The sequence below is a fragment of the Lasioglossum baleicum genome, chromosome 1 (genome assembly GCF_051020765.1).
Source record: "Lasioglossum baleicum chromosome 1, iyLasBale1, whole genome shotgun sequence".
NCBI lineage: Eukaryota > Metazoa > Arthropoda > Insecta > Hymenoptera > Halictidae > Lasioglossum > Lasioglossum baleicum.
Genome location: NC_134929.1, coordinates 11,839,901 through 11,864,345, shown reverse-complemented (window position 1 = coordinate 11,864,345; position 24,445 = coordinate 11,839,901). Strand labels below are relative to the sequence as shown.

Below are 24,445 nucleotides of genomic sequence, written 5' to 3'. Positions count from 1 at the left end.
GTTTCAGGAACGCTATAGCATGTAACACGGTCAGCTGTTCTAATGCCAGATTCCGTAGTGTTTGAAGAAGCTAACGAACCGAGGGGAATTAACAAACTGTACGATTGAAATTTTTACGATGCGTAGACAACGTGAGCGGAATCGACTCAGCAGTTGCACGGCGTCGTCATAGTGGAACGGAATCAAACCAGGCGACCTCTTACACGGGACTTATGATAGTTCAGAGCTGGTGCCTTCCGATCCTCATACCACGGGGACATTTCTACGATTGTCGAGCGACGCGCTGAATCCTTAAGTACTACGGGAAGCACCGGCACGACCCACGGAATTTTTAATCCGAGAATCGTCAAAAGAAGCATGACTAATCCCTGTCTTGAACCTGTTAACCTTAGGGGACGGGTTCACTGTTCGGTTGCAGAATTTCTCAGACTTTATGCGTTTAATGAGTTCTGGAACTGTATTGTATCTGGCCAAACGTTCCGATCTATTAAATTTACTTTCACTGAGTTATGTACCGACCATTTTGTTCAACGACTTTCTATCTTGTTCCTATTCGTCTTTAACTTACGCGATTCTTGTCCGTGTCTACCTAATCGTTAAATTGTATCGGAAAATATGTCTCTTCTATCAAGTAATATATCTTCTTTTTTATTTTCGATAAATATCTGCACTCTGGTAACAAAGAAAAACGTCAACGTCGAACGACACAAAGTTTATAAGAGACGGCAAGAAAAGGTTCAATGAACAGAAGTGAAACGTATTGAATTCTTTAGCATCAGAACGTTGCTGTGTCCTTGACTCTCTGTGTCTCTGAAAGGATTCCTGCAAGGATCCCTGCAAGGATCTCTTCACGGACGATCCCTTAAAGGGTTCGAAGGCTGATCGGACGTTCACTTTCCATTCAGTGGGTGTCAACAAGAAACGGAGTCTCGCGGAAGTAGCGTGAGACAACGGCTCACGGTCGGCGTTAGCATTCACCGGCTATTCAGCTCGAGGAGCTTCCTGATCGCGGCAACGGCGACGACGACCGAAACGGCTGTTGTCCTCGTAAATAAACGTTTAAACGGCAGCCACATCCTCCCCGTCGCGAAATGTCAACGAACCTGTCCGTGCACGCGCATTATCACCTTGACTCCGTCGCTCATTACTCGCCCGACACCGTCTAATCGTTTATTCCTCGCGCCGTGTTTCCCTGACCTACATGCTCCTTTTTCTCGCTGCCTACACGACCGTCTCTCTTTCCGAGAGAGACAGACTAGCTCTCCGGTACACACTCTTTACGGTAAAAGCTGGATCGACGTGTCCGCTCGCCGCTCCGCGATCAGATGCTTCTGTATTTACTCTTTCTAATACCGGATAGTTGCAGGTAACGTGTTCACGTCACTTCTCTAGTGACTCTAGTCTAATCAGATTATTCATCTTCAATGTATTACTTGCCGACTGCTATTCAGTACATTTTAACATATTACGGGCCGGTGATTATTTCATCATTTTTAAAAGCCCACAGTCCATTGCTAAAGAGTTTTTAGTGGATCCTTCAACAACAACTCGATGGTTCTAAAAATAATATTTTCTTCCTTAGATTCTCAATGCACTCTTTCAGAAAATGAGCGGCTGTCAAAGTATCAAACCGGCAACTTTCAAAGCCCTCTTCATGGTAAATTAATTGCTTTTCAAAGAACTTGGCTGAGCTAACGTAAAGAAGCACGTGCCTTGAACTCCTTCTCGCGAAAGTTCCATTACAAAATATTACTATTCATAGCCACAAAGTTGCTACGTTTCGTTTTCTCCGCCGTCCGAGTGATTAATGGAAAGAATTCTACTAACCGCTTGCAAATTCGTGCCGATGAACACAGTGTACACGCAGCAACTTCCCAGCTGATAGATCATGAGGAATATATTTATAACGTGCCTGTAAACATCGAAATACATTATATTAATGAATCGTGTATAGAGATAAATTGTGCCAGTGATTATGAAAGTGATGTAAGTCAAAATCCTAAACAAATTGATCTTCATGCTTATTTTGTATCACGACTGATCGATGTTACTGATAATTATATAGTTTCATTGTGGTCAATATTTCGCTATTGGAGAATACGTGGGTATACAATAAATATAAATTCTGTTTTTCTCCTAGCGTATTATAAACGTCAAAGAAGTTCTTCTAATCGTTGCAATCGTGAAATAAATCGTAGTGCAACTTTCGTGGTGTTACTTCACTTTCATAATCACCGTCCCAATTACAGATTCGGATAGACGGTGATGCGAATGTGTACTCACACTGAGTATTTCGATAACGGCCTAAATGGCATCGGACCCTCTGAGAGGGCAGCCTCTGCTGTCGCAGGATACGTTAAGGATGGCACCTTTTTCCGTTTGCAGAGCTCGTATTGTGAGCTCACGAGGATTCGTATACAGTAGGTACAAAGTAGACCGATGATGATCGTCGCTACTAGACCAACAACATACCCAGCATGGTGAAAGGCCTTCGGCATCGCGAGGATTCCGGTTCCCAAGCTTCCCTTCAGCAGGTGGAGCAAAGTCTCCCAGCTCCTGAAACGATCATTCAGCTGTTACCATCATTCTTACACTAGATACCCAATAATTTTTAACATTTTACACCCTGAGCCAGGCAAGGCAGGCTCAGCGCGTTCGCCGGAACCCGGCCTCGCGTTTTGAAAGGCCCCGCGGTCTACGAAAACTCATCAGACATTTTGCAGGACACCCTGTATAGTAGATTAAATGTTCGAGTGTGTGTGGAAAATGTAATCGCACAATCCACTCATCGATGACAACTTGCTGCACACCGACACATAAGTGCGAGATTTTCTCTCCCGTCTTTGCATTAAAATATTTCGTTGCAGCGTGTTGCAGACGTTGACATTAAATGTTAACATCAAACGTTGACATGTCAGCAACACGGGTGCAGTGGACATTAGGTGTTATGGAAATTACCCAATTAGAAAAAACCGATTTTTATTAACTTTCTACAGAATGATGATACTATAAACAGATACAAGACATTTTTTTAGTAGCGATGATTCAGTTTGAAGGCGTGATAAACATCATCGAAGTTCAGTGTAACTCCATAAAGTCCTTATATCCTGGAAACTATTTCAGATAAAAAATCCGAACGCTTACGGAGAAATGTACTTTTTACGAGAAATTAGACTATATGAATAGTTTTTTGCGAAAGTCATATATAATTACAGATTTTTTGCCCCTTGAAAGCGAATTATGGATGCGAAAAAATATGACTTGCATTTCTTTAAGGTACCAACATTGTAGAAGAATGTCAGTAAAATCGGTGTCTTCAAGTTGGGTAATGTCCCATGTAAGCGATCGCGATGACCACGGTGCGACGTTACAAATAATGTTAACTACGCCAGTAACCGTGGCTTCAGCTGAACGTAATTTCTCGCGGTTGAAACTAATAAAAAATTATCGTCAATCATCAATAAACCAAGGCCAATTTACATCTTTGACTTTCAATAGAAAGCGAAGTAGCAAACTCAATCAATTTTTACGACGTAATCAAAGATTTTGCGGCGGTAAAAGCGAGAAAAATTATGTAATATTTATCTTACAAAAGTATATGTAACATCCATTGTACTTATAATAAATAATTCCTTATTGTGAAATTTAAGTATAGGATTTGAATGCGTATTCTGGTCCCGCAAAATTTTTGAACCGGGCCCCAGGAAAGGTCACGCCGGCCCTGCCCTGAGTAATTTTGCTACGCGTTGATAATATAATTAACTCTAACGTATTTACTAGAGTAAAGGACTCGAGTCCATTTCACTATAAATGCATAAAGATAAGTAGTCCAATAACTTCTACGAATTTTCGGAAGATGTGATCGTCATTAACGCGTGACTTCGCTATTAAACGGCAGAACAAGGCTGGCAGCGTTTCTGTGTTCCTCGAAGCAGTTTCGCAGAGGACAATCTTATTCTTCCGCTTCATGACTAATCGCCGCAACAAATTACCGGGTAATTTGTATCTAGAGAAACGCGGTCGGAATAAACGATGCGGCTACGCGTGTGTAGAGCACAGCGTCCGGTATTATGCAAATGCTTGCGATTTCATTCGGTAAACTACTCCATCGATACGCAAATTATTCCTTTCCTTCGTCTCGGCGTATCTTGTTTGAAAAGATACATAATCTGTCTTGATTCTGTAAAATGGCGCGACGAATACTATATTTGCGCGAGCAAGTTAGCAATCACATGTACGGAATTATAATTGATAAACTGGGTGAAAGGGAAATCGAAACTCACGTCGTTGGATGCTGAACCACTCTGTGTTCATACGGGTTGTAGTCTTCCTCGTACTCCTGCACGCTTTTCTTCTTGTCCTCGAGCTCCAGAACGTAGACGCTGCTTTTATTATGTCCTTGGTCGTAACTGAAACACGCAATTCATATTATTAAAACTTGTTATCACAAGACGATATTTTCTGAAGATTGCCAGATGTTATTGGATGCTGCTTACCCATTTTGGTTATCCTGCGAGGTCCACTTTTTGGCGTCCAGCCCATCCTGAAAACATAGAAGACTTCCATTAATTATATTTTCCAAGAGCATTATTATTACTATTTTCATTACACTGACAATACAGAAATACTGAAAAATATAATCTTTCAAGTACATGATACCAACGGGTATCAATCATTAAAAGAGAGACTCAAAGAATGAACATCTTCCAATGTTTGAAGAATAAGCAAATTAGATATAATAATCGAAGGTGTAAACAGGCGTAATAATGAGAATATGCAAGTTCGTAGACAGGTGTAATAATCGTTGATGCATGCATTAATCAATTTAAATTCAGCCGGTCCGATTATCAATCACACTTGTCTCTTGAATTCATTAATAAATGACATACTCGCCGGTAATCATTCGCCATTATTTCGCGCTGAGCACGTCACCGAATAAATTGCAAAACGGTTTGTCTAATAAATCGACGTCTCATTTTTCAATCGGTTAGCCAAGTTCCGGACTATCGGAAATCTATTGGAATGCTAAGAGGCTCCCGAAGATCGTCAATAGTCGCAATCATCCTCCAAGCCCGTCGAGTATTATTCTCGAGAGAATCTCGCGTTTCTCTTCGACCGAGCCATCGACTTGGCATTCACTGGCTGCCTCGCTGATCCAAACACAATCGAACACGATGAATTAATGCGCGTTAAATTCGCCGCTCGATCATTACGCGTTTTGCGCACGCCGATAAAAATCAGTCGACCAGCGCTTCCTGGTAGGTATTAGATTTACGATGTAAATTCGAGCTATGTCGATTGGGAAATCCTTTGTCAGTCGTAATTCACGGTCGAGGATGAATAGTGGGTCGGCATAGATAACGGAAGTCCAAACAAAACGCAGATTAGAGATAACAGCGTTTTGTGTTGCGCGACACGTGTGTTAAACGGATTTCAACGTTTTATTCGCTCTTCGATAATTAGTGGGCAATTCTTACGTAAATCGCTTCTCTCTATCAGCTTAAACAAAAATGACCCAGACCTAACTCGGACCTTCGCAAGAAGCTGAACTTCAAGAATTTTTTCTGCTAGAAAAGTCTTGTATATTCTGCTAATAAAATCAATGTTTAAAACAATCGAATAAAGAAACAGAGTTACGCGACGGTAAAACGGTGTTTACAGAGTCTCTATCACGTGAATCATTTTCCAATTAATTGGAATTCGTAAAAAAATTAACATTAGGTTAAGTCTGTACTTTGAAGTACCAGTAGACATTTTTACGCAACTATCTCTATCGCCTTTTGTCTGGACAGCTCGAAGAGAAAATGATTGATGATTTTGTCAGAAGTGGTTTTACTTCTATCTCGTATCAGTTTCTTTTATCAGGACGGTTAGTCGAATCTGATCCCGTTCGATTTCGATTAGTTTCATTAAACGGTAAATCTGGATTTAGATATCGTTCATAGAATTGCGAGAGCTAGATTACGATGTTTGCATAGGACTACTCAGCGAGAAAGAATCTGAAAGAAATAAGAAACGATGCGCGCGTGCAGGTATTGCTCCTATCGTATCAGTGCGATTCAAGATGACTAATTTTCGAGGATGTTTCTGTTTTGTAAATGAGAATGAATATCGGTGAATCATCTGTTACTTCCTTCTTCCTTCGTGTAGCTAGCGAGGACTCTGTTATCCGAACGACCTTGTGTCCCGACGTGTTCGGATAGACGAGGTTGTTCTGTATATCAATTTCAGTGTAAGCCGATTCATGGAAATGTAAAGGCTGGCTAAGGTCAACGTTTCAGGTTTATGAATTACAATAATACGGATCCAAGAGGAAACAAATATGAAATAATCGTATGCAAACTATCGCGAGTAGTTTATGCACGGTTTATGCGCCGAGTCACGTATCGAGTGACCGCGGCCGTCAAAACGTACGAGGCAACTACTCGATGTTCTCAATGTTAATGTTGATCCGTGCAGGTCGGGCCTTCGGCTTATCGGAAGCCAAACCTGCTTCCTTTGAATTCAGGTTTTCCGCCGGAAATACGGAAAACTCGAATTCAAGGATAAGGTGGAGTGGGGTAAGTTCGCCCCAGTTTTTGCAAAGTTGGACTTTAAACTGATGTATTTTCAGTCAGGTATGTAAAAACTTAACGTTCTTGGTATCAAACTCTTGCCACAGTTATTACTGATGAATTAGTATTATGTAGAATTCTAATTTTGCTTGAAAATTATCATTCTGATAGGATATTGTACAAAGTGTCAACTAGGACGCACTTGCCCCGAAAATGGGGCAAGTCCGTCTCTGAGAGTTAAAAATGCTTCCAAACCTTGTTTCAAGTGCTACGGGGCAAGGAAAGAATGATTAACAAGCCTGCTATAAAATGCTTCTTATTGCATTAAATTATATTGTTTAGTTTTATAGTTATCCATTTTTAAACAACCAAGTACTTTTATGATGAAATATGACTGGGGATACAGTGATATTAAAACAAAGTTTAAAAATGCTTTCGAACCTTGTTTCAAGAGTGCTATGGGACAAGAAAAGAATTATTATCAAGCCAGCTACAAAATGCTTTTCATTGTATTAAATATATTGTTTAGTTTTATAGTTAACCATACAGTACGGACTTACGCCGCCGTGATAGTACGCACTTGCCCCGTGTAGTAATATTTACGGGGCAAGTGCATCTTAGTGTTTTTCTCAATAAATTTTAAAAAATACAATAAAAACGGTTTATTTAATGTAAACCTACATCAATATTTGTTGTACTTATCTAAAATAACAACACAGAATATATTAATAACTTGTAAACTATTGCACGTTCAGGGTAACCTCAAAGTTGTGCGTGTACCTCGCACGTGACTATTTGGCATTGGTTGATTTAAGCGAGGAAAACACCCTTATTCTTGGGAAATATCTATGTCGAATAGTTCATACTAACTTATACTACATTAATAAATGCAAGCTAGAGAAGTTTGGTTCATATTATAATAAAAATAACCAATTAACGGACTTGCCCCGTAGACGGACTTAACCCACTCCCCCTTATATAATAATAATGCGGCTTTCGGCAAGTGTCCTGGCTAGACTCAGATAAACATTTTTATCCGTATTGTTATCTTACGAAGGTATTTGATCAAATCAAAGAATTTTTATAAGACTGTAGAACAATTCAGAATTGTAAAAAAGGCCGACACGTTAACGAAGACTTGGTCAAACAAATTCCACTTTAATCTTAATGCCTGTGTAACCTGAAAAAACGAATTTTTGATTCTTTAACAATTTTATGGATTTAATTGGATGTTTATCTAATCTCTCCAAATTCCAGTATCTGTGGGGATTCTGTGAGATTCTGCAGAAATTCTGTTTGCGCAATCGGATACATCGCGTGGAACTGTGGACTGCTAATTAGTAGGATCAGAAGATCGTCGAGCTCCTGAATCAACGTTAGAAATTTCGATTGGTCGGTGCATGTTCGAATTCTGTCGGATGCTGCATCGATCGGCCGATCGATCGGCACTGCCAATTATAGTACTATACTGCTATCCGGTGACTGCGGCCGGTGTTACATCACCGCGAAAGTATTACGAAAGAGCCGGGCGTTTAATGAGCTCATACACGCAAATATTTCTATCCGGGCGCACAGCTGGCCTATTCGGGGAACCGGCGATCTCAAACGGGATTTTCCGTTTACGAGGACCGATCGGCAAGCGATCGTAAACCGTCATCGTTATCATGATATAACGCGGTGGTTATCGCGTAGACATCGTTAAATCGAGTCACCGGAAACGAAACGGTGACGCGCGAATCGGTAACGTCTACCGTTACGTCAACACGCTCGCGAAATCGTTGAATGATCTATCGAACAATCGGACAGGTACGTTTTCGATTATGTCGAAACGTTGATTGCTCCGAGAACGATTTTGACTTTGTTCAAGCTGATTCATGCGATTAATACGATTTTACGGTTGAATTGTTGAACAGAAGATATTGGAATGCACATTGTTAATGCACAAGAGGAAAAATAAATTACAGGGGAGAAGCATAAACCTATAAAACATCAAGGAAAATCGTTAACGGCAGACGCATCGAAGACGTCGGTGTCGGATAGATGATACGGTTGCATCACTGAAGATGCAGAAGATAGCAACATGTGTCTGACCAACGACGCCTGCATCTACTACTGATCCGACGGGCCGAGTGCCGAGTGCATCGCTCGATTCTGCAGTGCATGATCCAATTATGAGAACAAAAACCATATTTTTGATTTTTTGATTTGAAAGATCCTGATGAATTGATAGCGAGATATTTATCGGCTGCGACTGGAAATCCAGACGATAAAATTTGAGATACTGTTTTTTCATTAACTCTTTCCAATTAAGACTAAAACTCGAGAGATTGAAGTCTGCCGAAGAAGGGGTGTCGAAGACTGCTGAATAACGCATCGTCGTTCGTCATTCTCAATTTCAATTATAGGGATCACTGTGTTTAACGCGATAACGTTAATTAATCTCTATAATTCCCGGGATCAATCATGTCGCGGACAAGAGTTTTGAAGACGCCGCACCTGATGCATTATTCATTTGTGAAAAATTGATCGCTGTCAGCGCAGGAATTCTAAACAGACTGTGACTCGAGTGAGGGCAGAATAAATCATCAGGTTCCGAGAAGATCGACACGGCGTATGACAACTGTATCGAAACGTAGGAACGTAGGAACGTTAGCCATCGGTATTCCGGACGCGGCACGGCGCGGGGGTAATTTAATTCGCATTACGCGTCACTAATTAACAATTCCCAATGACGAGTCATTGAGACCTGTTAATCGGCGACTCACGAATTGAATTATAACAATTATCGTCTCACTAAACCGGCGATAAGTAACCGGAAAAAAAATGAATCTGATCCCGCCGTCGAGTCGATAACCAAATTATCCGAATCGGATTATCCTGACGGAAGAAAAAACTCCAAAATACGGGTGTTCTCTGCACACGAGAAATGTCTCGATACGTTAATTATCGTCGTCGCAGAAAAGAAAAAGAGGGAGAGAGAAACAGAGAGAATGGTCAATTATGAAGCAAGTGCTAACACGCGTGACCCACCTGATAAATACGCGTATAGATCCCGAACTGTTTGCAAATTGTTAAATCGCGCCGATACGCTACAGATTACAAACATCCCTGCTCTAATTCGCTACCGATATACATATGTACTGTACACGGTATGATTTATAGCGATTATGTTTGCTCAAACGAAATTCCACGGTCAGCATCGCCGATCGTTTGATACTCATTGTCAGCGATTAAGTTGATCGTTCGATTTAGTTTAAACAAACATTTTAAATCTTGTTGCAACAATTTTGTCCGCTGCGCCGCAGGTATGAACAAATCGTCAGAGAATAAACGCTGACTTATACAGGGTGTGATCGAAATAACTACGTTGAAAACTCAATTGCTTATCTTGACTCGCAACCCGCCGGACTATGCACGGCAAACTATTCTCTTTAATAACAATCAGTGTTCGATGGATTCGAAATCACTTGAGAAGAATGATCAACGGTATTTCTTAAAATTGAATTTAATTAAAACGCCATCAATCTTTCCCTCTTATTTGATAGCGCAGCGCGGCACACGGCAATAACGACCACTCGAATATTTAAGCAGTTAATTCCTGTTTTTCTTTTACTGCTTTCGAGTTATCGAATGGAACGATGATAACATCGTTTATCGGCTCGCTCGATCATCGTAAATACAGTGGCTGTACTCGAGGGATGAGTGCTAAACAATTTTCAACTAATCTTGTGCATTTTTTCTATCGATAGGCTGTATGGAATATTTCTGTGGAAAACACTAATCCGAGTAAGCCACGGCTGCAACCAATAAAAAATCACGGAAACCGCTATGAATCTTAGAATAAGGGTTTCCTCTGTCTTCGACAATGACATCAGCTCGACGAGCCGCGCATTAACACTCCTCTCGAAAATATCATACTAAGAGTGACGTGTTTCAGGTTTAACAAGATTAGCCAGAAACGCGAGAGGAAAACACCGGTAATTTAGCATCAAGTAATCGCTGACTATGATAGCAACCAGCCGGAAATTTCACGAAATGAACCAGAGTCTCGTCTTAGGAGAATATTATAGTGTCAGAACGACCGAGTTTCGAGACGAACAAAAATTCAACGTACGTCACTATCTTAGAAAGAATGTATTACAGGAACGTTTAACTGGACGTTTCAAGAACGCCTGAGCGATAAGCACGTGGAATTTGGTGTCTCTACACGTAACTTTTGTTGACGCATATGGATTTTCAATATGAATCTATCGGCAACTGTAATTGATCCTTGTCGTCGCGGTAAATCATAAATTACCACTAAATAATTAGCCAAGTTCGAACAAGATTAATCTTGTTTTCTAATCGTGTAAATTTTTAGCATTTCCATCCTAAACATCGCTACCTGTCACTGGAAATAATTGTTCTCACCACACATATCCACACAATAATGATATTTGTTTCTTTTGAAAAAATGGTATAACAAACTTCATCGGCACAGAGGTGTGAAAACCGACAAAATGGCGCCTCCCGATTCCGTCTCTTCTGTAACAAGAAAAACGTGTGGCCGTCGCGTCACACGTTAATTACACGCAGTTCAGATGAAAAACTACGAACTTCGAAACCGCAGTTCGTGACTGCGCGAGTGCATACGAATGCTCAAAAACCTAGTTAACATTTGTTTGAAGATGTTAGCGTTCTCGAGGCAGAATAACGTCAGTCATATTTCAAAAATCAAATTATACATTTTAGAAGATAACAAGGCGACCGAACTGTCTGTGGTAGAAGTAATAAGAAAAAACGTCGTTGTTGAAACTGCAAATAAGTTCGACAATTACGGCTCGGTTTTTTTTCGCTTAGTTACGCAAGAGCGTTCGTGTTGCGATACAAAATAATTGAACTTCGAAGCCAATTTAAGAAAGCAAGTATTGGGAGATCTGGTTGCGGATAAAGAAAAAATAATCTAACCTTATCATTGGTAGATTAAGCCGTCTGTAAGTGAAATGCTTGCGGCATATAGGTATATGGAGCTGTGTTTTCAACCTTTCGACATATACTTTCTAAGTGCGTAGACAGAATGGAACTTGCTAAGAAAAAGGGCGGTCTGCCACGTTTCTTGCGAATAAAGGATCAGAAAGGCTGTGCGAACTTATTGACCAACCGAATAGAAAGTTATTTCACGGTTTCCGATCGGCAGATTGCATCGGCTGCTTCACAGAAATCTGATAACGCGTGGCGGAATTCCTGGTAACATTTTTTTCACTTAAACCAGAAACGCTTTGCAACTGCAAATATTCTAGAATCTGTAACAGACAAATTTTCTACTTCATCCTTAATGAATAGATTGCGGATCTTTATAAGGATCTTGAGGTGTAGTATTTATTCATAGATACAGTTGTAACTGAATGATGCTCGACGATACAAGAGCGCCGACCAAGATTCCATTTTTGATTTCTTTACGTAATAAAACCATTGTCGATGAAAATCATTTGAATTCCTCACTTTTATACATTAGTGCTTTGTTAGAGGATTTGCATTGTCACGCCTGCACAACTTCCTGTTCGTATAATAGATCAACGGTTATTAACGAAAGTATTCTTTCTTCGAACATTATATTTCAAAAATATTGCAAAACTATATGTTATCGTCAAGGTTGCGCTCTGCGCATACGTAAATTACCACGTAGATAAAATTGCAATGCCGGGGTGTATACGGAACTATTGGTATCATAAATTTTGTCATTATACAGCAGATAGTGTCGAACTCGCAGTTTTCTCATTAACATCGGAAAAACCTTATTATCAGCCGCGTGGGAATCCTACCATATTGTAGGAAGTCCAGAGGACAAACTCCTTGGTTTGCTGTCGATCATTGCTGATTAAAAAGTCATTTGATCGCTGGAACAACAATGCGACAATAAAGAATCTACTCAATTATCGTTTCCAGGGAGTGAGGCGAAGTGCAAACGATTCCAAGTAGAATCAGCCAATATTATCATCCCCATTCTATAGTTACAATTAATCAGACTCGTCGAATCACTATTAAAAAGATCTCAAGCGATGACTATACTTTCCAAAGCAACGATGTGAAATTGTTAAAAATGATTCTCTTATGTACATTACACAGGATCACGAATTTCAAATGTTCGTACAAATATAATGCAATCGACATTTTCTACATTTAGGTCGACCATCTTCAACTTCGCCGATTCAATTCCACATCCCCATCACTTTTTCGTGTTTGAACGCAAGAACATGTAATCGCACATCGCAAGGTTATGTGTGATCCCGTAATCGTTATATGGGATCTACGCTCAACCAGTCCCTGTCCAGAATGATGTTACAAAATCGTTGATGCTCGCCGCGATTTTTCATAGGCCAATTTCGTATCCGCGAAACCGTCGACCTTGCGATAAAAAGCGAGAACAAACACTTACCCGCGTAGCCACGGGAATCAACGTAAATATTGACTATCTCGGCAGAAAAATTGCTACCTGTAGATTTCCATTCGACAGATCCGCTCGAGAAGATTCAGCTCGAGTACCTAGTTTTTCTAATTTATCATTTTATATCACCGATTAGGCATTCTAGTTGGGATAGATCGCTGCCGGATCGTAATCGAGAAAAACAGAATTTTTCGACGAGTATCGAATTGGTGGCTAAATTGCTCATTTCCACAGTTTCATTAGCATAATCTCTACAACCCTTGGCCAATAATTAGGACCACTCACGATTTCGAATATTCTTTATGTTTCTAATCAAATTTCAACACGAACATCGAAATATTGTCACTTCAGCGCAGTCTCGGACGTCCCTAAATTAAAATGACACAATTTGTTACTTTAAATAATCCTTCTGTCCTCTGATTACCATTTTTATAAAAGTGTTGTAATTACGGCAAAACTGTACACATATTTTGATTGTTCTAATAAATGCCGACTGCATCAAAAAATATGATACATATCGATACTTTCGACTTCGATGTACAGTTGAAAAATGCGTGCCCGTTCGAGGCAGGGATGATTGCAACGGTGTCCCTCGAACGATAAAGTCATTGGTTTCACTGACAAAAATCAATCAAGACAAACGAAATTGCGTAAACACGTTGCATCGGTGACGTCGCGCGTCGGGTATCCAGCGCGTCGCGGTGCCTCAATAAACGCGCAATCGTAACGATATCGTCACAGGAATTCGAGCAGATTATCTATTTCCACACTAACAACGATATCCCGATCCGAAGAGTATGTAGCACGTGGATCGATTGGATTCTCCTCTACTGGAAAACTTACAGGTACCGTGTGTCTTCTCTCTGTTATCAGAGATTGCCTAAAAAAAAAGTTCCACAACCGAGGCGATCTCGGCCGTGACATTATCAGAAAGCACGATCTTCGAAAACAAGAGAACAGAACGACGACGAGGTTGGTTTAATCGGCACAACAAACATTTGATATCGTTGGCTAGCGCTCTGTTGCTCGGACCAATAATTTTTTCTGAGATTACGCGAGATGTTTTCCAGAAAACAAATGTTGTTTTCCTATCGCTTTCGTTCAAGGCAGTGCTCTCCGAAGGAAAATAAAATGTGGCAGCTGAGAATGATGAATGTTTGTTTTCTTGTTTTATCGAAGGTGCTCCTGTTTTTATGACTATCGGACTTATCGGTTTGAGGACTAACGCGTGGCAAAGACGACGCGCGAAGACCTTATCTGTCTGAAGACTGTTATCCTTTTGTAAGGGACGATATTCAATTTTTGCAGTACTCAACTTCTCAGAGACACAATTATTTCATTTAATCAATACTTATATTTTTCAGTCAAAGACTGTAGGCTACCGGTTATCGAAACAGAAAATTCTTGAAGATTTAAATGCTTGCGCTTTTCGATCACGCAACTTCCGGTGTACCAACCTTCCGGTAACCTCCAACGCCATCTTATTTACAATCGGCGTTCAACACTATCGAATTTTTTCGCAGAATTGTACCTGCCTACCGTACGCAGCGTTATTAATAACTAGGTGAAATTACCGTTACGATTTACTTTCCTCCCGATGGTAATACATATTTCAGTTTAGAACGTGCGAGAACCTAATGACATCTGGTTTGTGTTACTCGATCTGTTTGCCGAGCTGCTGAATTTCTGCTTATCGGTGTAGCGGAAGATCGACGATTGCAGCCGATCATTTTTCAGGATAATGGCCGCAAACACTTTTTAACCCGAATCTAAAAGTCACTCTAGTTGATTAAATATTTGGAAGACAAACAATAACAGGAACGAGGCCAGACGAACTAGATTGGAGGGAATTGGCCAGTTACTTCGTTACTTCGCGAAATTTGAACTTAACGAGCCATCGACAAAAACTGATACTAGCCAGAAAAAAAGGGGAACGAATTGTATGGGAGAACCGTGATACAATCGCGATTCGAAGGACGCAGTTTCACTAACAGTTCGCAAAAAGTGGTTCACTTTTTTTCTATCGAATTTCACGACCTAATGACGCAGAATTTTAACGGGGAGAGAAAACAGTCGGTTACCATACCGTTCTTTTGTTGCATAGGTTAGAAAAGTACTCATTTCATTTCATTTCGTTTCGTTCCGTTTCATTTCGTATGAACTCCAGACTTCCTGTCCTATACTAACGTCACACAGCACGCAGTTCCAGCCGATATTGTCCTTCAACGAGAATTTTTCGTTGAACGCTGACTTTCCTTTCCCTCCGGAGTTCGCGAGCAATCACCTCGCAGCGAATTCGAGGTATATAATCGAACCATTTGATTTCGAATAAAACGTGCCGATTGACGGATCGATCGTTATCTCGACTAACAAAGTCCTGATCGATTGACAGATTCCAATATGGATCCATCATCGTTCGATCGTTTCCAGACGAGCTCAAATGAGCGTTTACCAGAAAATATTAAATTAAATGATAAAAACAACTGATATTTCTACAAAGGCACTGCATCTTTAAATTACTCTTGAATTACCTTCTTTCGACTTATTTATATCGAATGTCCTGAGGCGTTTCAATTCATGACGAAGTACGCTCTCGTGTAGATATAATTAATGGAAATTATCGAGCAGAACGCGGAAGTTGGTTGTTAATTAATTCAAATCGTACTTATACGTAAGAACACCAATCATTCTTTTTTCTGTACCCAATTTAATCACGTCTGTCACGCACAACGAACTCTAAACAAACACAGATTGTATCGCTACCGGAGCAGACTCGATAATGTTCGACCCGAAATTTCGATTCTCGAAACACCATAATACACAATCGATGTCCTGCCATGTTCGAAAGCAATAGACAGTACAATTCATTTCAAATGTTTTCCTTGTACTTTCAGAACAAACCAAATATATAATGGAATTTCACTAAACATTGACCTTAAATAATACATTGTAATACTTTCGACAAAAACCTACACCTTACTCCAAAGTCCATATCGATTGTACCGTATCGAACGAATAGCAATAAAGGTTATTTAAAGGTATATGATCGCAACAATCGAACACAGTAGGCTCCCGTACAACGCGATCAAAAAATTATTTAAAAATACTGTGTATATAATATATATAATACTGTATATAATATATATATAACTCCGAACCAGCTTTCTAGTGATTTAAACTCCGGCCCCAAAAGGTTAAACAATGTTTTGATCTGGGTTATACGGCAGTCTATAGTATTTGGAGCGATTCGAAGATCCAAATGGAAAAGCGATTTCCAACATCGATCGAAAAATCGGTTACGGACGGCGCGACGCGGCGCACGTGCGCGTGTAAAGTATAAACAAAACAAAAGACGGCGACGAGAGCAAAGTGTGAAAACATCGCGGGTAACGAAACGGCTGGACGTAAACAAGAGGGTAAGAACACAATGTCACTCACCGTGCTCGAGGTAAATCCGAAATTTTCATGCGACATGGCTTCGATCGGTCACTTCTGTGCACAGGGGAGATGCGGTAAATTCACGTGCGAGATCGTACGTGCGGAACGCGATCGAACGGTCAAACAAAACAAGGTTAAGTCAAATGAGAGCGTGCGTTGCGACGAAAGATGCGGAAAAAGGACAACCGGTTCTCTCCGTTCAGTTTGTTATGGTGCGATGCATTATATTGTGTCGCGACAGGTACGACCGCCGCAACTCGACTGATCACGGTTCGCGGCAAGTATTGTTTATATAGCATCGCGGCACACACGGCACACCGCACTCTTGCCATTTCGTTTGCTGGTCACTCGCGGACCGTGATTCGGACGCAGCGGGACGATGCGGCTCGACTACCTTACGAGGCCTAACTCGAGATCGAAATCTATCACAGAAGAGCCGGTTGTTCGTCGTAGAAACACTTTGCCTTTCGTAATTCCCCACTAGACAGGACGAACGAAAGGCAGAGAGAACGCGCCCCGATTGCCGCCGCCGATTTTCCTATCGAATCGAGAGATCGATTTTCGCGACCCACCGCGCGACGTCGCAGTGATCAATTTTTTTTTCAAAAATCGGCAACTCTCGAACATTTTATTTACACGCAAATGATGGAGTTGATCTTCGTAGATGTAGCATTCTTATCAAACAATTACTTAACACCATCAGGTCTGTTGTAACGAGACTCGAAATACAAAGCATATGAGACAAATCTATTTTTTTAAATTTAATTACAAATGAAGTTCAATCGAGGAAACCTTATCAGACTCAAATTATACAACAATTTTCAACTTCTAAAATAATTTGTTTCTTTTTGCCCCAGTTTTCGCACTTATCGACTACCGTGTGACGTCTCGATCTCGATAAGCGAGAAATCGTAACGATCCAACTTCAACCCTAATGAAGCTTGACATTTCAAATTTTCTTTCGCTGTAACATTTGTCAGATTGTGTAATCAAAATGAAATAGTTGTAGACAATAGATTTGTAGATAGATTTTGTCAAAGTCTGCTGTAAACTGCGTACGAATTATGTTTACAGAATTAGTTAAAAATCTGAAATAAACAGGATGTTTTTCTGTCGCGCATAGATAATAGAAACAGGTAGATAATGAATCGTGTCTCAATATTGCTAAGGATTATGCGATAAGACGTCGGATGAACCTAGATTGTATCAGTAAAATTAATTTAGATGACGATTGTAGCGGAAATATAAGTACTCGCTTGACAAGTTTCGAGAAATTTTGATCGTGGCCGCAAGTATTATACTTACATATTTCGCAATTTACCTGTTCCTCATCGTTTCTGATCCTCGAATAATGGAAAAACTGCCAGATCCGGATGATCACTTCCTAAAGTACATCTTCGTTTTTATAATTTGTACAAATTCTCTCTTCTAGTAGCGTTTTGTGCTTCGGGTTTGTTCATCCATGCCTCGCCAAAATACGAAAAGTGGTACAAGTCAAGCTTTCATGTTCCAGAATTAATCTGTACGATTTTTGGAAACTTTGAGAACAACAGAACTCTAAAGATTGTTGATTTATACCGAGCTAGAATGAATAATCGGCTGAATGAAAGAAAAGGAAAGGTGACATGAAATCGAAGAGATTTCGAATGTAATCTTTCTAAAAAAAAAGAGAAGCAATGAAGCAAGAAAATCGAATGTGTCGATAACATGGAGGAGTTAAATTTTCACGAAGTATACGTGTTTATTTATCAAAGTAAGTAGCATAATTTAGGATCCTCATTGTGCTACCGCGTGTATCTTCCCCTCCCTACTTAATTTTTCCCCTTCTAATCTTCATCCCTTCTCTCGATCATCTGTCCCCCTCCATACTAGTTCTCCCCACCATAATGGCAATATGACTCACGAATCGCTGAAAACAATTCACTGTGTTATCTTGATTGTTTTCTGGTTTTTCATTATTCGAATAGATGTCTCACAATCAATGACTTATGTAAAAAGCGTGTTTCAAAATCATATATTTGTACAATTATGAGATTCGTGCGAATATAATTCCAGTTGGGCATTTCCATATAATGGTCAAAGTTACACTGACGCACAGTGGAACGTTTATTTCCTCGTACTCCTTGAAATAACGTAACTGTACCCGAAACAATTTTTCCATAAAATCGAAGACAATGGAGAAATTGGCACGTCCAGTTATTTTACATACTCGTTCCACGGTGCGACAGGATTATTTAGATAATGTCACAGGAATTTTCCGGACTCTTGCACTTTCTGACGACGGCATTCTACAACTAGATTCCGATCTTGGAAATATGCGGTTTTAGGTTTTACGTCACGGATTATCGGCGGCGAAAGCACGCCAGATAAAAGGCATAGAATTTACCATGATACTTGTTGAACTTCATCCATGTGTTAGTATCGGTATCGCGATAATATTATGATCGCCAGATACCTTGTATTGTTCGGGTAAACGTGTATCGTAGGAATTATGGGTACATACCATGCTTTTCTTATGTAACGATTATAATGTTATAGAATGTACAGGAAATTCCAAAACCAAGGGACATTATATTTGCTTGTACATCGCATTTATATTGTTATCATGCTAATCGTAGTAATCTGCCCACTACACGCTTACTACAAATAAAAAAGCATTTGAATAATAATGATATGGAAATTTTCTTTTCACCTTGCGGTTACTGCAACATTCTACAGATTCATCTTAGATGCCAATCTCGATGAGTTCATACGACATACATGATAGCATCGCAAAGATTTTCAATATTTTTTTTGTAGCACAACAATAGTGATAAGCGTTCAACAATAAATATAAATAGTCAGCGTGAATATCTAATAAAACGAAAGATTATAATATACTTTCAGAGAACGATTTCGTATTCTACGAATTTAATAAAATACATCTTTTTCCGTTTCGATATAAAATCTATGACTAATGGACAACACAGAAAAAGAAGGATGTGTTACAAATCAGTTGAAATTTAATTTCTTAATGTTGCATTTACCTTATAACTATTCGATTGTTGAACAATTACAATAATTACAAAGCGTGTATTAAAAATTCGTAATATATTTTGAGATACTTGTTTTCATTGTCGGTAATATCTGATTTGAAATTCGTACAATTTGTTTAACCTTGAGAATCGCCTAAGCTAGCATTCTTTTCGCATGACAGAACATAATGGAATTATTGTAGAAATTCATTACAAGAGAATAACTTAACTCCGATAATCGGCACGATGCTGTCAGTACAATGTACATACATTGATTAAGTAATCTCTGATGGAATGTTTGTGTACATTAATACCAAATAAATATGTGTATATTTCAACGGATTATTCACATTATGCGGCTACTCGTAATAGAAACTTTTGTTTTCTTGATTTCCTGAAATTTCATTTTTTTTCTTTTTTCGTGTATACATCGAGCAATTTTCAATATTCGCCTAAACACACGCTATATAAATATTTGAACGTATACACAAAACACAAAAAAGTTACAATTAAAATTCTATCTAAATGTATACGGATATAAATACAAGAACGGCTCAAAACGTGATGTACAAAATAATATTAAAAGATCATAAGAACAATTCCTACGTATAGACATAGTTGATTGAAATGTATCCGGGCACAATTTCATATGCGCTTCCCGAAAGAAGCACACAGGATTAATTTACAAATCGGATGTTTCTTGTGCAATTGTAACAGTATTGTATCAAAAACTTCGAGAACACACTTACAAAAATGACATAAAATTTTCAACTAGTACAAAATATGTTTAAGTGTAAGAGTACTTTTAGAATTCTATGTCGCTTCCTCCTTCGTTGTCGATCGCCCCATTAGTGGTTTTTACATTCTTTGTTGGGGACAGCGATAGAGATCTGTTATGTTCTAGACCTAATGTCATTTTAAGTAGCTTCAGTACACTCTTTTTATCCTGATTCTCATTTTCTGCAAGAAAATACAATATTTAGTAAACTGGATCGCGAGCCAAAAAAATCGATGATACCACCTTCGTTGCGTGTGATCTGTTCTTCAAGATGCAATTTATCCTGTGCTATCTCGTACATGCCTTCCTCTATAGTGCCTTCGCTTAATAATCTAATTATGCTAACTGGTCTAAAAATATGTATGTCATTATTAGAATTAATCGTACACTCTTACCAATAGCACAATATATTCTGATACATTGTTTTTTAACAGCATACCTCGTTTGGCCTACTCTATGACAACGATCTTCCGCTTGTTTATCGTTATATGGATTAAAATCAATATCGTGTATTATAACGGTATCTGCGGCTGTTAAATTGATCCCTAAGCCTCCAGCTTTCGTGGACAGTAAAAATATAAATATAGTTTCATCTTCGGTATATTGATTTATTAAAAATTGTCTATCTGTTACCGGGGTACTCCCATCTAATCTAGAATTCCAAAATCGAAACAATGTAATCTAAACCTACTATCAGATCACAAATCAAAGTCAACTAATAAAATATGACAGAAACCTTAAATATGTTTTCCCTCTAATTGTTAGATACTCTTCTACGATGTCTAATACCATTGTAAATTGACTGAAAATTAACACTCTATGGCCGTCTTCTTTTAGTTTTGGCAGTAGCTCGTCCAGCACATTCAATTTCCCAGCTCCGGGGATGAGGTCTTGCGATAAGCTTAATCCAGCTAAGCTCTTATATGTTCTTGTCAACTGATTTATCTGATAATCGGACATCCACTGTAAATCTTCAAATACGTAGTCCGGATTCTTCTGTTTATATCCGTGTTCCTTTGCCAGCCTACTTGCGATTATCTGAAGAAAAATTATAAATAATTAATATTTTCCAAAAGAAAGTTTCTTCGTTAAACAAACATCTAAAATTTACTCTCAGTCTGGATTCGTTGAAATAGTCTCGCACTAGCAACGGATGATTCGCCAGCTTCCGCAGCTGCATCATCATTCCTATTCCATTCACTTCCGCGCTTTGATCTGCCTCCGCTGAAAATTCGGCTATCAAATTTCTATACATTTTTTTCTGTTTATCCGTCATCGGAACTCTTATCAAGCGTTCGCTTTTTTCTGGCAAATCTCGGAGAACTTCGGATTTCAATCGACGAAGCACAAAAGGTTTCATAATCTGTTTTGCATTTTTGACTTGCTCTTGCTCGAACAGCGGTTTTTCGCCAGGATTTCTTACTGACGGTAATTTCTGCAATGTGATACATTGATTTACACAGTTTACATCCCTGTGATCACGGTTATGTCACAGTTCTACTGAATACCTACTGGATTTTTTGAAAATAAACTCTTTAAGTCGGCTTGTTTCCCAGCAAACAACGTTGGCATTACGAATATTAAAAGAGACATCAATTCCAATAAATTATTTTGCAAGGGTGTACCAGTCAATAGAATTCGATGTTTCGCCTGCAAACATGTCATCATATAGTTTCGTCTATCGAAACACGCAAATTAACACGCTATTACTTTAGATACGTACACTGATTCGAACAAGATTCTCATATCTAATAGTGCTCATATTTTTTAGCATGTGTGCTTCGTCAAAGACAACATAATCGATCGGCATAACTCGGAATAGTCTCCGTTCCTCTGGCGTACTGCTAACTAAATTATATGTCGTTAACAAAACATCAACGTCATCTAGATCACCATTTCGCCAACCAAATCTCATCTCTTTCCTCTCCTCCTGAGAACCATAGTATTGTACAACCTTCAAACCAGGTGACCACCTATTCAACTCATTGTTCCAGTTTTCTACAAATTACAAGGACGTGATAAACTGGAAGATAAAAATTAAAACAAAACGCTCATAATGTGTATTTACCCATTGTTGAGCTAGGAACAACTATTAAATGGGGTCCTCCTTTCTCATCTCTGAGACCAGTTTCTTTTAAGTAAGTGAGAAAGGATATTACTTGCACTGTTTTACCCAAACCCATCTCATCTGCTAGTATACCGTTCACATTCTGTGCATGCATCACAGCCAACCAGTTTAAACCAACCATTTGATAAGGAGCCAGTGTTAGATTCGGTGATAATTCTTTTGGCTGCTTTGTAATAGCTGACACACCTGCCGCTACAGCCTTTTCTATATTTGTAGACAAACGAAGACATTTCTTCATCAGAGTTCCCACTGTATTCCTTGTGGCCAGTAATTCCTATTTTATTTGAACAACATTAAAAAATATAATATCAAATACAGATACCTACACATACTACTCATCTTTTACACAATAGTCCTCGAATAAAATTATTAGATTACGTTGATAAGGATGGATTTTTGATATACAATTGAAGTTTCTATTGCTGTTGAAAATTTATTCAAAAATCCTCAGCATAGGCCATAAACTCCCAAAAATTATGGAATAATCGCCGGTAGATATGTAATGTGTTAGCAAAGGTGTGTAAATCATTTCTTACTTGAGCTGAATTCAATAGTTCTGTATCCAAATATCTATTATTTTGGAACTTTTGAACTAAATCTCTCCAGTCCTCAAACGGCCGTGCTTCTATGATCGCATTTGCCTTCTTTTGAGAGCACTGTGACATTAAAAGTAGTTCCGATGAATGAGAAGTCTGCATAAATTTAAGAACTGCCTTTTTATCGCCAGTGAGCTCGTTAGATATTTCCATATCAGAATCTTCGTCACTGCAAATAACAGAAAGAGAAAATTAAAATTATGACACGAATCTTTAGCCAACATAAATCTCCTTTGAATTTGTTGCAAGACTTTAGTGGTTTTATTAGACTGTAATCTTTTTGCTGTTTGAAATTACACTCACCCGGTTTTGCCATAAATGCATAAAATCTGCAGTCTATTTATTAAATGCCTACCTATCAAATACTTTTTCTTTGCTGAAACTTCCTTCGTCGGAATCGACATCTACTTCTTCTTCTTCCCTATTAACTTTTCTTCTCTTTTTCTTCATGCCTCTGGGAGAGCCTTTGAAATTCCTTTTTCTCTTAATGTTGACTATCTCTACCCCATCATCGCTATTCCAATTTGTGTTGCTATGTACTTCCTATTCAAATAAATACTTTTATATCTATTCATTGATTAATGAATCGACACATACTCAAATAAATCTACCTTATCATTGCGATCCATAGAATCTGTATTTTTAGAAGCACTGCCTACATCGCTATCGCTATCCTCAATTACATTCACTGCCTTGCGTCGAAACTGTATGTTAGACCCAACATGATTACTGTCATCGTCCGCTAAACAAAAACAATATCTTTGTTTATAACCATGTTACTACAAGAATTATTTATGCAACGTTACTAACAATAATAACTTCTGACTAGAAAAAATGCATAATTTATTATTCGATTTATATTTGAATACGAATAATGCAATGCGTGCACAAACGTACAAAACTTCTAGCCGCAACAAAAAATATAATAATCACGCAAGCTAGTTCGATAAAACAACAACAAAAGATGGACACTGATTATGATAACTCCGAAATTGAAAATCGAGAATAAACGGATCCTTACACATGTTTAATGGTTTCAGTTGTTTCTTTTGGAATCGAAATTGACGCAAATTTCCTGAGAGGCTTGGGTTGCTCGTATCTGTTTTCGGCGAATTCGAATCCGACATCTCGTCAAACGAATGAGAGACGCTGCCGGAAACACATTTTTCTAGATAAAGGTAGCTTTTAAAACACGTTTGACAGGTGCATTCGGAAAAGCTCCGAACTAGGGAGAAAGACAGACGTCCAACAGGTTAATATAGTTACCTATTTACCAATTACTTGGAATATCTGGGTTCTGAATTCTTAGTGATTTTGCAGTCGTCCAACGCGATCTCTTTATTTCATAGAACTTTATTATAAAAAAGAAAGAAGTCGTAGGTTATCCCTCTTTCCCACAATGTTGATTACATTTTTCTAATTACTTGCCGATGCAAAGTTTACCGATATATTTTATGTAATTAATGATTTAATTCGAAGTATCTCACCATCAATCGGATTATTGATTAAATTA

General features: G+C 38.8%; 2 protein-coding genes across 4 annotated transcripts in view; both read right to left on the bottom strand.

The window, feature by feature from the left end:
• The window catches only part of LOC143207714 (proton-coupled amino acid transporter-like protein acs), a 39,128-nt gene extending 22,241 nt beyond the window's left edge, over positions 1 to 16,887 (bottom strand). For both annotated transcript variants that reach the window (XM_076421472.1, XM_076421481.1), the window contains exons 1-5: positions 16,417 to 16,887; positions 4,497 to 4,543; positions 4,284 to 4,409; positions 2,284 to 2,556; positions 1,828 to 1,912 (exon numbers count right to left, since the gene is read on the bottom strand). In XM_076421472.1, the coding sequence (XP_076277587.1) occupies positions 1,828 to 1,912; positions 2,284 to 2,556; positions 4,284 to 4,409; positions 4,497 to 4,543; positions 16,417 to 16,452 (567 nt within the window). In that variant the 5' untranslated portion in view covers positions 16,453 to 16,887. The remainder of the gene's footprint in view (positions 1 to 1,827; positions 1,913 to 2,283; positions 2,557 to 4,283; positions 4,410 to 4,496; positions 4,544 to 16,416) is intronic.
• A 2,530-nt stretch (positions 16,888 to 19,417) lies between these two features.
• Etl1 (SWI/SNF-related, matrix-associated actin-dependent regulator of chromatin, subfamily a, containing DEAD/H box 1) lies at positions 19,418 to 24,425 on the bottom strand. 2 transcript variants are annotated; one of them, XM_076421333.1, is made up of 13 exons: positions 24,199 to 24,425; positions 23,954 to 24,100; positions 23,544 to 23,674; positions 23,288 to 23,475; positions 22,873 to 23,101; positions 22,277 to 22,610; positions 21,932 to 22,206; positions 21,721 to 21,858; positions 21,320 to 21,643; positions 20,945 to 21,246; positions 20,648 to 20,860; positions 20,452 to 20,558; positions 19,418 to 20,390 (listed from the first exon to the last, which is right to left on the bottom strand). In XM_076421333.1, exons 2-13 carry the CDS (start codon positions 24,057 to 24,059, stop codon positions 20,236 to 20,238), a joined length of 2,502 nt encoding a protein of 833 aa, XP_076277448.1. In that variant the 5' UTR covers positions 24,060 to 24,100; positions 24,199 to 24,425; the 3' UTR covers positions 19,418 to 20,235. The 2 variants fall into 2 exon arrangements, with proteins under 2 accessions (XP_076277448.1, XP_076277457.1); XM_076421342.1 differs by lacking the exon at positions 23,954 to 24,100 and having other exon boundaries at positions 24,199 to 24,424.
• Positions 24,426 to 24,445: the final 20 nt, after the last annotated feature.